The sequence below is a fragment of the Mustela lutreola genome, chromosome 1, assembly GCF_030435805.1.
Source record: "Mustela lutreola isolate mMusLut2 chromosome 1, mMusLut2.pri, whole genome shotgun sequence".
NCBI classification, from domain to species: Eukaryota; Metazoa; Chordata; class Mammalia; order Carnivora; family Mustelidae; genus Mustela; species Mustela lutreola.
The window spans coordinates 276,942,563-276,953,519 of NC_081290.1; the positions used below are offsets into that span (position 1 = coordinate 276,942,563).

At 50.5% G+C, this 10,957-nt stretch overlaps 1 protein-coding gene and 1 long non-coding RNA gene across 2 annotated transcripts; one reads left to right on the plus strand and one right to left on the minus strand.

The window, feature by feature from the left end:
- Positions 1-966: 966 nt before the first annotated feature.
- LRRC55 (leucine rich repeat containing 55) lies at positions 967-9,970 on the plus strand. The gene is made up of 3 exons (XM_059142526.1): positions 967-1,425; positions 2,364-3,912; positions 8,017-9,970. The coding sequence occupies exons 2-3, from the start codon at positions 3,192-3,194 to the stop codon at positions 8,250-8,252; spliced, it is 957 nt and encodes a 318-aa protein (XP_058998509.1). The 5' UTR covers positions 967-1,425; positions 2,364-3,191; the 3' UTR covers positions 8,253-9,970.
- Positions 9,195-10,642, minus strand: LOC131812688 (uncharacterized). Its single transcript, XR_009346440.1, has 2 exons — positions 9,965-10,642; positions 9,195-9,859 (listed from the first exon to the last, which is right to left on the minus strand). It is a non-coding gene; the product is annotated as an uncharacterized LOC131812688 (long non-coding RNA).
- Between the last annotated feature and the right edge of the window lie 315 nt (positions 10,643-10,957).

The following is a 10,957-nucleotide window of genomic DNA, read 5'->3' on the forward strand; positions in this document are numbered from 1 at the left end:
CCCATCATCCTAGCAGCTAGCTATATGCCTATCGTGTAGCCAAGCACCCGACTCACAGTGAGTGCTTGATAAACAATTTTATTAAAATGAAGACATGAGCCAGCTCTTGGACCAAACCAAGTGGTGAGACTGGTTTTTCAAAGGCAAGGTGGCTAGAAATTCATTCCATGGGTCATCAAGAAAAGAAATGTTGCAATGACTTTTTCTTCATGTGAGGTCAGTCTGTAAGGGGCGGGGGATAGGGAGCGTGGAGAAGTGAGAACGGGGTGGCCAACAGAGTCCTCAGGACCTGGAGAAAGAGATCAAAACTACAAGGTTTTCTGGAAGCTTCTGCTCTCCTAGAAAGAGAACTGAGTGTATCTGCAGCCCCAGGTACCTCACCTAGACCTGTCACTTGGCCCTTTGCATCCCAAAACTCTCCGAGCTTGTGGGGTCAGGACTTAGAGACAATTAAGGAACACAGAAAAATTCCCACCTTCCATAACTGTCTCTGACAAGCCCTGAGCCAGTCCATCCAGCCACCTGGTACCTGGTGACCAAAATACATGCAGACTCAGGGAAGCAGATGCTACACATGGGCTGAAGAGCTATGTCCCATCAAGTGAGCACTTCTCCTCTTTCCTTCCATCCTTATTCATGTCTTCATGCCTTCCCCAATTTCTCCCCCTACCCCTGGAGAAGTTCCTTTCCCCTTTCCAACCCTCCTTTATTTTCTCTGTTGGGCCCTCCCCCATCTCAGATTCCAGATGCTTGCATTGCCCCCTCTCCAGCCTCTCCCACTGGGCCCTTTGCCCTCTCCCCCTGCCTGCTCCACTGCCTTTGCCCCTGCCCCGCCCCCTGCCTCCTCCCCCTAAGGCCCCACTTCCCCTACCATGAGGACCCCCTCCCCACAGCAGGTGGCTGTGAATTCTGCAACTGCTTCCTTCTCCTCTCTCTCATCTTGGTGGGGTCCATAGCCAGCTCTCCTGTTGCTCAGAGATGTGGAGGCAGTTGCTAAGAGACAGTGAAACGTCAGTACCTGGCCCTCGAGGAAAAAAAGGGAGCGAAAAAGGGAGAGAGGAGGGGGGAGAGAGGAAAGGAAGGCGGAGGGAGGGGAAGACCTGGCGGAAGCCACAAACCCGAGCAGCCTCAGCACCAGCTGAGTTTCGGAAAGAAGCATTCGGATTCTGTGAACTTTCTTCTAAGCATCCTCGCTCTGATTCCCCTTTTGAGTCAAAAAAGGGGAACTGGCCAGGCACCAGGAGCACAGGACAGGAAACCACCAAGGATGCTGCCCCGGGATCCAGGAGCCATGGAGGAGGAGAGGCCGGGGGAGGGGAAGTGCCGGGGAGGCAATCTGTTCTCCTGAAGCAGCAAGCGGGATTCCAGCCTGACGGAGGGAGACCCATGTCTGCTGCAGATTGATGGCTGTGTCCTTGGAACAGAGTAAGTGGGCTCCTGAGAGCCTGTGGAAATGCAAGGCGAGACCCTGGGGTTCATAAAAATGGGTCTGGATAAAGAAGCTGGGTGATTTCCCAGTGGGCGGGATGGAGGCTGGAAGTGCTGGGAAGGGAGGCAGTGCTAGACCGAAGGGGAGAGGGAGGACAAGTGAGGACATCCAGGGGCCACGGAGGATGTGGGGGCCACAGGGGATGCGGGTGGACAGCAGGGCTGAGACACCGGGTGTGTCATCGTGTGATCGGTCTCTCTGCCTGACCGAATGTGGGCGTGGGCTCACGCTGGGGGGCAGAGTGTGGTGCTTGTAGAAAAGATTAGGGTGTGGGGGGGGGTGGAAGTCGGCGAGGGGGGGCAGACTGGAAAGGGGGCTCTGCAGAAGAGCGTTTACAGAAGAAAGCTGTACAGGAAACTGGGAGGTGTGAGTGCAGGGCAGGGCAAAATGTGGGGGGTTCACAGGAGAAAAATGTATGCATGTGTGTATGTGCGTGTGTGCGTGTGTGCGTGTGTGCGTGTGTGTGTGTGTGTGTGTGTGTGTGTGTGAGAGAGAGAGAGAGAGAGAGAGAATGCGGGAGAGAGCGAGGGAGGGAGACGGAGTGCTAACTGTGTCTGAAAAGGGGTTTGCAAACGACCTGCAACCTGCGCTTGTGTGCCTGCTTTCTTAGAGAGTTATTCAAGGGTGGGCTGTTTGGTGCTGAGGGGCGAGGCTGGGAGGAGAAGCAAATGTATCTCTCCCAGGACAGAATCCCGGAGGAGGACGGGCAACCACAACGTGAGGGTGGGGTCTGAGCCCACTGCTGCCCCACCTGACCCACAGTACGCAGAGAACTCTATGGCCAGTGGCAAAGAAGGGGGCAGGGAACTAGGAGGGGACAGCGGGGAGGAGAGGGCACTGGAGATCTCTGCCTGAGTGCTTTCCTTGTTGACAGAGGGAATTCTGCCCCCGCCTGCTGAACACAGAGCTGGGCTGGGAGAGAGGCACGGGCTCAGGAGAAGTCGCCAAAGCGGTCCTAGCTGATCCCCCATCCTGCACCTCCAGGACACATGGCTCTTTCCAGCCTTGGCAGGCAACAGTGTGTGTCCCTCAGGGTCCTCCCCAACCTGGGGAAAGAAGAGCCTTCTTGGGGATTTCAGTAGATGCTAAGGCTGAGGACTCGGGCTTCCAGGAGGCCCATGGAGACCCACTCCCCGCCAGGCTCCCTTCCCAAAACACCCACCCCAGGACCCCCTTGGACTCGAGCCCCCTGGGCCACCAGAAGGAATGGCTTCGGAGACCTCCAATGCTAGAGACCCAGATGCAGCCCTGGCCTCCTAATTGGTCCCAGACGTGGGACAGGGCTCGGGGTTCTTAGATGTACCAGGACCTTCGACAGGCACCTTTCCTGTCCTTCTGCCCCCCACCCACCACCATCACCTCTCCAACGTAATACAGAGAGGAAGCACCTAGCAGCCATGTGTGAGAAGAGCACAGAACTACAGGGACACTTCCACGACCTGCTAGCAGCTGGTCCAGCCCCATTCTCAGTTCCTTCCTCTCTCAAGTTTTGATCATCTTCTCAGACCCCGAGAGACCTCAGCTGGATTTACTCTCCCCTAGGCTCCAAAGGGGGCTTCCTGGGGATCTCACCTAGGGATCCCTCTGGTGCTTAGAGGCTCTGGGGAAAGGCTTGAGACATGATACCACGTGCCCAGAAGCCCCACCTTTCAGGACTCTGGCCCTGATGTAGCTGTCTTTCTGAGCCACTGACTCTTGATTCATGGACATAGCCTCAGTCCCAGTGGGCTCCCTACAGCCCTGCTGTTGCCAGCTCCCTAAGATGGGTGACACCTGGTCCCAGCTGCCCTGGCCTGGGCCCCCCCACCCAGCCATGCTGCTGGTCTCCCTCCTCTTGGCAGCCGGGGTGATGCGCTCGGACGCTGGCACCAGCTGCCCCGTCCTTTGTACGTGCCATAACCAGGTGGTGGACTGCAGCAGCCAGCGGCTCTTCTCCGTGCCCCCAGACCTGCCAATGGACACCCGCAACCTCAGCCTGGCCCACAACCGCATCGCAACCGTGCCGCCCGGCTACCTCACGTGCTACATGGAGCTCCGGGTTCTGGATCTGCGCAACAACTCCTTGACGGAGCTGCCGCCGGGCCTCTTCCTCCACGCCAAGCGCTTGGCCCACCTGGATCTGAGCTACAACAACCTCAGCCATGTGCCCGCTGATATGTTCCAGGAAGCCCATGGCCTGGTGCACATTGACCTGAGCCACAATCCATGGCTGCGCAGGGTGCACCCCCAGGCTTTCCAGGGCCTGGTGCAGCTCCGAGATCTGGACCTCAGCTACGGGGGCCTGGCCTTCCTCAGCCTCGAGGCCCTTGAGGGCCTGCCGGGGCTGGTGACCCTGCAGATCGGCGGCAACCCTTGGGTGTGCGGCTGCACCATGGAGCCTCTGCTGAAGTGGCTGCGGAACAGGATCCAACGCTGCACAGCAGGTGAGGCAGGCAGGTAGGACTAGATGGCCCAGGGGTTGGGGGGTGGGGGTTCAGAGGGTCTTGCCTCACTGCAGCAAAGGCTCCAAAAAACAGGGAGGGACCAAGAGCTTTTTGCAGCCAGAGCATGACACGGTCTACACTGGCCTCTGGGTGCCCCAGCCCTTTCACTCTACCAGGTTCGTCCATGAGGTGTTTTGTGTGTGCTGGACACTGCAGACCCACTCATCAGAGAAATACACCGTGCCCTTGCCTCTGTGGCACTTAGGACCTAAGGAGGCAGACAGATAGTAAAGAAGAGTCGTTAATAAGAGACCGTGTGTGCTGAGCTCTCACCCTGACCTCAGAACTTGGCACACATTATCTCCCCTGCTTTTATGACCCCCATCTGTCAGGGGAAGAAGCTGAGATCTGGGACAATGAAAAGACTTGTCCAGGGTCACTCATTCAGAAAGTAGCAGAGCCGTGGATAAAACCCAAGTTCACTTGGCTTCTAAACCCCATTCTACTCTACTCTACTCTCTGCCTTTTAAGTGTTCTGAGTGCTGGGAAAACTCAAAAGAAAATAGAAATGGCTAACACTCTTTATTTTAGTACTTACTATTTAGTATTTACTATTGTGCTTTATCTTAGTCATATTTCATATTTAGCTTATCTCATTCTCATTAAGAACCATGATGAGACCCACTACTCTATAGTGAAGGAAGCCAAGGAACAAAGAGGCTCAGTAACCTGCCCAAAGCTGCACAGTCCCTAAGTGTTGGAGTTAGGATTCAAACCCTGGCAGTCTGGCCACCTTCTGACTATATCCTGAAGAGTCAGGTCGCTAAAAGAGTCAGGGCAGAGTTCTGACTGGCCAAAGGCCCTCAGTAGAGCTCTGCAAGGTTTGGGCATGGGGTGGGGAGTTGAGACAAGAAACGGATGTGGCAATTTAACCAACCAGTCCCAGCTGAGAGTGCCTGAATCACATCGGCTTAATGGCCTCCCCTGGAGGCAGGCCATGTTCAGCTGTGGCTCTTAGTCACCAGCTTTCTTGTGTGGCAGCACTGAGCCTTGGCACTAGCCTCCAGCAGTAGAACAACAGGAAGTAACTGAGGGCACCATCTCAGGGGCTTCCCCAGAGCCTGGCTCAGAGTGTGTTCAAAAGGAGCGATGCTGAATGAAGTAGGAGGGAGAAGAGGACTGAGTGGGGAGCCCAAGACCAAAATAGTTTGAGGAATGGGGGGATTGTGGGTCACGATTCTACTGTTTCTACACACCTGTGGGAGGAAGTTCTCTGGGACCAAAATAGCTGGGCACGAGATGGGGCAATGCTAGGGGGCATAAGGGGAAACTGCCTGGGGTGGTCTCCCTACCTGCTCACCCTTGGCAGGTGGCACGTCCCCTCCTCTCTCCTGTGCTCTGTGTACGGAAAGGGAATTCCGGAGCACAACTTCCATGACTCCCAGGGCTCCCTCTTTCCTGTGATCTCTGAGGCCCCAGCTGCCCTTCAAAGATTTTTTTTTTAAGATTTTATTTATTTATTTGAGAGAGAGAGACAGTGAGAGAGAGCATGAGCGAGGAGAAGGTCAGAGGGAGAAGCAGACTTCCCATGGAGCTGGGAGCCCGATGCGGGACTCGATCCCGGGACTCCGGGATCATGACCTGAGCTGAAGGCAGTCGTCCTACCAACTGAGACACCCAGGTGTCCCCCCAGCTGCCCTTCAGAAGAAGCGCAGTCTCCCATCAAGCAGGAGAGGGTTCCAAGATCCCATCTGTGCTGCCTTACGACAGTGCAGATAAGGGACCCGAGTTCCAGAGGGGGAAAGTAACTTCCCAGTGGCCACGCTAGAAACCTAGGTCCCCTTTTCTCCACAGACTGTACTTTTCACCACATTGTACTCTCCAGGACAGTTCCTCTTGGGTGTAAAGAACTTGCCAGTGTTCTTTACAAAGCGATCATTTTCCCTTTGTCATCTTTTTCTTCTCCCACTATTATCCACAGTTTTGGGACAAACCCCAACAAAGGGGGACATAAGGATACCCTTGGGATCTAACTCAACCTCACAACTGGTCCCTTGACTTACCAGAGGGGCTCATTATCCTTCGGACTCTGATCCGAAATCCTCTCATGGTCCTGCCAGCTGCCCTCCGAGCCTCCTCTGCTGGATCCATACGAATTTCCCTCAGTTTCCTCACTTTCTCCAGTGTCACATGGTCTCACCACCACCCTAGTCCATGCACATAATAGAATTTGGAGTTCAGCGTCTTCAGCTCCAAGTGGAGAGCCCTTGATGGTTAACTCTAGACACGATCTTGTCCTGAGCAAGGTCTGGAGAACTGCACTTGTAGCCTACAGGGACTCTCTCCACCTGGAATTTGGAGCAGACTGCTTCTTCTTCCCAAAAATGACTCTTCATTTCTAAGGACAATGATGTTCATCCATTTGTCAAAAGGATCAATCAAATCTATCATTTTATTCTTTGTCCTCAAAAACTACAGGATGAATAAATGGCATTTATGTACCTCCTCATTCAGAAAACTTCTTCATAATGACTCCCTTAGATAATTTAGGTTGAATTATCCCCTTCTTATGGACAGAAAGCATGAGAGCCAGAAAGGTTTAAAAAAAAAAAATTGCCCATGGTGAGAGTTTGATTAATGTTTATCCACTGAGAAAAGGAATGACTGCCTGCTGGAAAGCCTGTGCTTGGAACTGAATGGCAGAACCACGGCCTGAACGCCACACTCACCTCCAAGGCAGAGTAAGATGAAACCATTGACAACCTTCATGCAAGTGACCCTGGAAGGGTGAGGAGAGACCATCAGTGATGGAGAAAAGACCTCCTTCCTACAGAAGTCTATGTGCAGAATTGCAGAATCTGTAGGGTCACTGACCTGTCCAAGAGACAAGCTTAGGATAACAACAAAAGCACACACTTACATGGTACTTAGTATCCACAAAGAATATATTATTTATATATATTAATTCATTGAGTCCTCACTACAACCCAATGCAATAGCTACTCTTATTATCCTCATTTTACAGATGAAGAAAGCAAGACAGAGAAGGTTTAAGTAACTCACCCACAATCACACAACCAGCGTGGGGTAGAAAGGGGATTTGAACCCAGACCAATATTTTCACAGCCCATGCTCATAACCTTATACTCTTCATATCTGAAAACCCACATGAGATAGTAGAAAAAAACAGTCCTTCAAAGTTGGACAGAGTCATCCATCCACACATTCTGTTAACAACGTTTCATTGAACACTTTTACAGATAGGAAACTGTTCAGAGACTAGGGAAAACTTATATTTAAGGGGGAGGAGACGGAGAGTAAAGAAACTGTAAGACATGATAAAATACAATGGAGAAAAATTAAGCAGAGTGGGGAACGCCCAGAGAAAGGTGATATGGAGTTACTATGTTATAAACAATCATTTAGAAAGACCCTATTAATAAAGTGATATTTGAGCAAAGTCCCCAAGGAAGGAAGGGATGGAGCTGTGTTGAGATTCAGGGGATAAATGAGACAAATACAATAGCTCTCCCTCTACACCCTGAAAAGGGACGGTCTTATGGTGATGGAAGAATGATCAGAAGGTGTGTGTAGATGGAGCAGAGTGAACAAGGAGAAAAGGGATAGAGATGAGAAGTGAGGACCACAGGTAGGACCTTGGCTTTCATTCCATGGGAAGGTAAGAAGTCAGGGGAGGGCTTCAAGCACAGAGTACATGACAGGACTTCAGGTATGAAAAATACTGAGTGAACTGTGTCAAGATGGTTTCAAGGCAGAAGCCATAAACCAGTTAGGAGGTTATTGTAAGAGATGATGATATCCCCATGAAAGCCCCAGATCTACCATCAGCAATGACTACTGGACCTGAGAGGCAAGTAACTAAACTCCCTGAGCAGCGATCTCCACGGCCATAAAAACTGGTATAAAAAAAAAACTTGATTCAAGGGTTGTTGAAGAGAGTAATGAAGGTAAGTAAAATTTTTGACACATAGAAGAAACTCAATTAAAAATAAAAATCTCAAATTCTCTTGGGAAGTGTGGAGGACTATCCATTCCACTCTCTTTCTCCCCGGCCCCTCACCATTTCCGCGTTCTGTGTTGCAGATTCTCAGCTGGCTGAGTGCCGGGGTCCCCCCGAAGTTGAGGGTGCCCCACTCTTCTCCCTCACTGAGGAGAGCTTCAAGGCCTGTCACCTGACTCTGACCCTGGATGATTACCTCTTCATCGCATTTGTGGGCTTCGTGGTCTCCATTGCCTCTGTGGCCACCAACTTCCTCCTGGGCATCACAGCCAACTGCTGCCACCGTTGGAGCAAGGCCAGTGAAGAGGAAGAGATTTGATGTGGGCGCCTGACGTCCCTCCATGCAGCTGGCCCCCAGACACTGCTCAGTCTGGCTCTTGGTGCCCTGGTCACCTCTGTCATGACCCAAACAAGGTCAGGAAACTACATTTGTGTGATCTTCAACTATGGGCCAGACACTGTGGCAGAATTGGAAATGTCCAATGACTCTGTCCTAAGGCTTTTACCTCTAATGGAGGAGAGAGATTCAAAAACTATTCCCTTTAAGACAATTTGTCAACACTCTCAGCACATAGTTATGAAAGCCCAGAGGAGCGATCATCAACTATGCTTAGAAAAGTCCAAGAGGATTACAAGAATGGATGCAATTTGTGAACTGAGTCATCAAAAACTGTCTGCTTTGTCAGGTAGACAATGAAGGGTAGACATGAGCAAATGACAGAGGCCAAAATATGCATGGTGTGTTGAGAACAGTGACCAATCCTTGTGACTTAAGTGTATAGAGCAGGTGTGGCACAGGACCAAAACTTCCCTCTGACACCCAATCTTTCAGCTCTTGGAGTTGCCCACCACTGCCTCCAGAGGGAGAGAACACCTCTGTGCCCGTCCCCTAGGCCTCCTGCCAGGGGCTACCAAGTGAGACCACCTCCTACTGACTGCCTCCATACTACATCCACCAAGTGCAGCCTGCCCGTGAGGTCCAAGTACCAAACTGAAGTACCTACCCTTGTCTCCTGCTTCTCACTCAAGCTTTGGTTTCAGAAGAGGGAAGCAAGAGGTCCAGCAATGAGGCAGCAAGAGTCTTAGCACCTTGGAACTCCTAATCTTGTGACTGTTCTTGCCACGGTGCTCACGCCAAAGGATCTCACCAGAAAAGTGCACTGTAGCATGAGGGTAGCCAAGACTGAAGGAGGAGGAGGCCACCACAGTTATGACTGTAGGAGATTTTCTCTTTCTTCCAAGGAATTCACTCATTTAAGCATCAGGGTATGAGAGCTATTTATTACCAAACACTTGCCAGTGTCAGGCACTGTGATAAGCTCTCTCCACAGACAATTCCATTTTAATCCACACATTCTTGTGAGGTAAGCATTGCTGTTCCCATTGTATAGATGAGAAAACAAAGGCTCAAAGAGAGTTTAAATGTAGTGACATGTTGCTTAACAAGCAAAATAAAGTCTGTGCTCTTTCTACCCTATCCAAGCTGGGGAACATCACAGTCCCTCTAAAGTTACATAAGTTTGAGTTCCAGTAGTGCTGATGAGTAAGTGCTCCCAATAACGACCAGGCACTCTTTGGGGCACTTTTAAAACTACTGACTCACCTATTTCAATTCTCATAGCAACACTGCCTGGCGGTCTTTATTATTCCCATTTTACAGATGAATTAATTGTAGAGAGCTAGGTATCTTACCCAAGGTTATCTGGGTAAACTCTAGAAGGAAAGCGATAGGCAACTCCATTTAGGGAAACTGTGTCTAGTCAGTCCATCAAAAAGCAAGCAACTCCATGTGCAAAGCAGTATTATCATCATTGCTGCTGTCCTCTTCATCCTCGTCATCAGCCTTATCAGCCTCCTTCCCTGTATTTGTTCAGCACTGGACAGCTCCTAACATGCTGTTAGCATCATTCTGGACTCTTCACGACCCTGTGTGGGAGGCAAACCAAACATAATTACTCCTATTTTACAGGTTGGAAAATACAGACTCAAGAGCAGGCATGACTTGCCAAAGCAGTAAAGGTGGGACTCAACTTCAACTCGGTTCTCTCTCCAGCTTTGCCAGGTGCTTGGGGAAAAGAAAGCCCATGATGGCTGGGTAGTGGGCCTCTTGGATTCAGCAGCCATAAATGTCCCGTAGGTCCTCTAAATAAAAGGCAGTAAACCAGCTGCTGCACAAATCCAGATGCCCTCACCCTAGAACAAATCGCAGCCTCTGAAACAGAGAAGCAGCACAAATAGCACCTGAATAGGAGTCATCTGCCTTGCAAAGGATAAATAACACATTAGAACTAGTGGCCATGGCGGCAGTCATGCAAAAAAGAAGTTCTTTGGTAAACAAGAGAGGAAGCTGTGCTAACCCCTCCTACTCAAGCTCTGCTGTATTGTGTTTCAAGAGATACAAAGGGTGCAGGAGAGCTGTGGGGTGAGAACCTCAGCAGGAGAGGGGAAAACATTAAGGCACAGTCCAACATGTTGGTAAGGCTGGCCAGGATAAAAATTAAAATGGGAGCTTTCTACCTTGCCCACCAGCTCCAACAATTTTGCATCATCCCATCCTCCTGGAAAAGGAATAAAGGAAAATAACATGTCAACTTCCACCAAGTCTTCACTTACTCATGCTTCCCTGAGCTAGGCAACCAAAAGAGCACCCAGAAACTGCTGGACCTGGGGTACTTGAACCTTGTTATCCCCTGCATCTCACTAACAACATTTGGGCAAGAGCCTGCTCCTGTGACATCTGGACCAGGACCATACCTGCTCTCTTCTTCCACTATATTCAGGCTGCTCTTCACCAGTCAAGCTAACAACCTAATGTATTTGGAGAACAACTTCTAGAAATAATAGTCTTGATGCAAATAGCTTCCCAGAGAGGGCCACCATATACATCTATTATAATCTCCTAGAGACTCTTATTTGCTGAAATACAGTTAATATATTTTAAGATATGTATCTTTTTGCATAGAACTAGAATCAAACAAGACACCAAATGCCCCTTGAATTCAAATGTCCTTTCTAATGAGACTA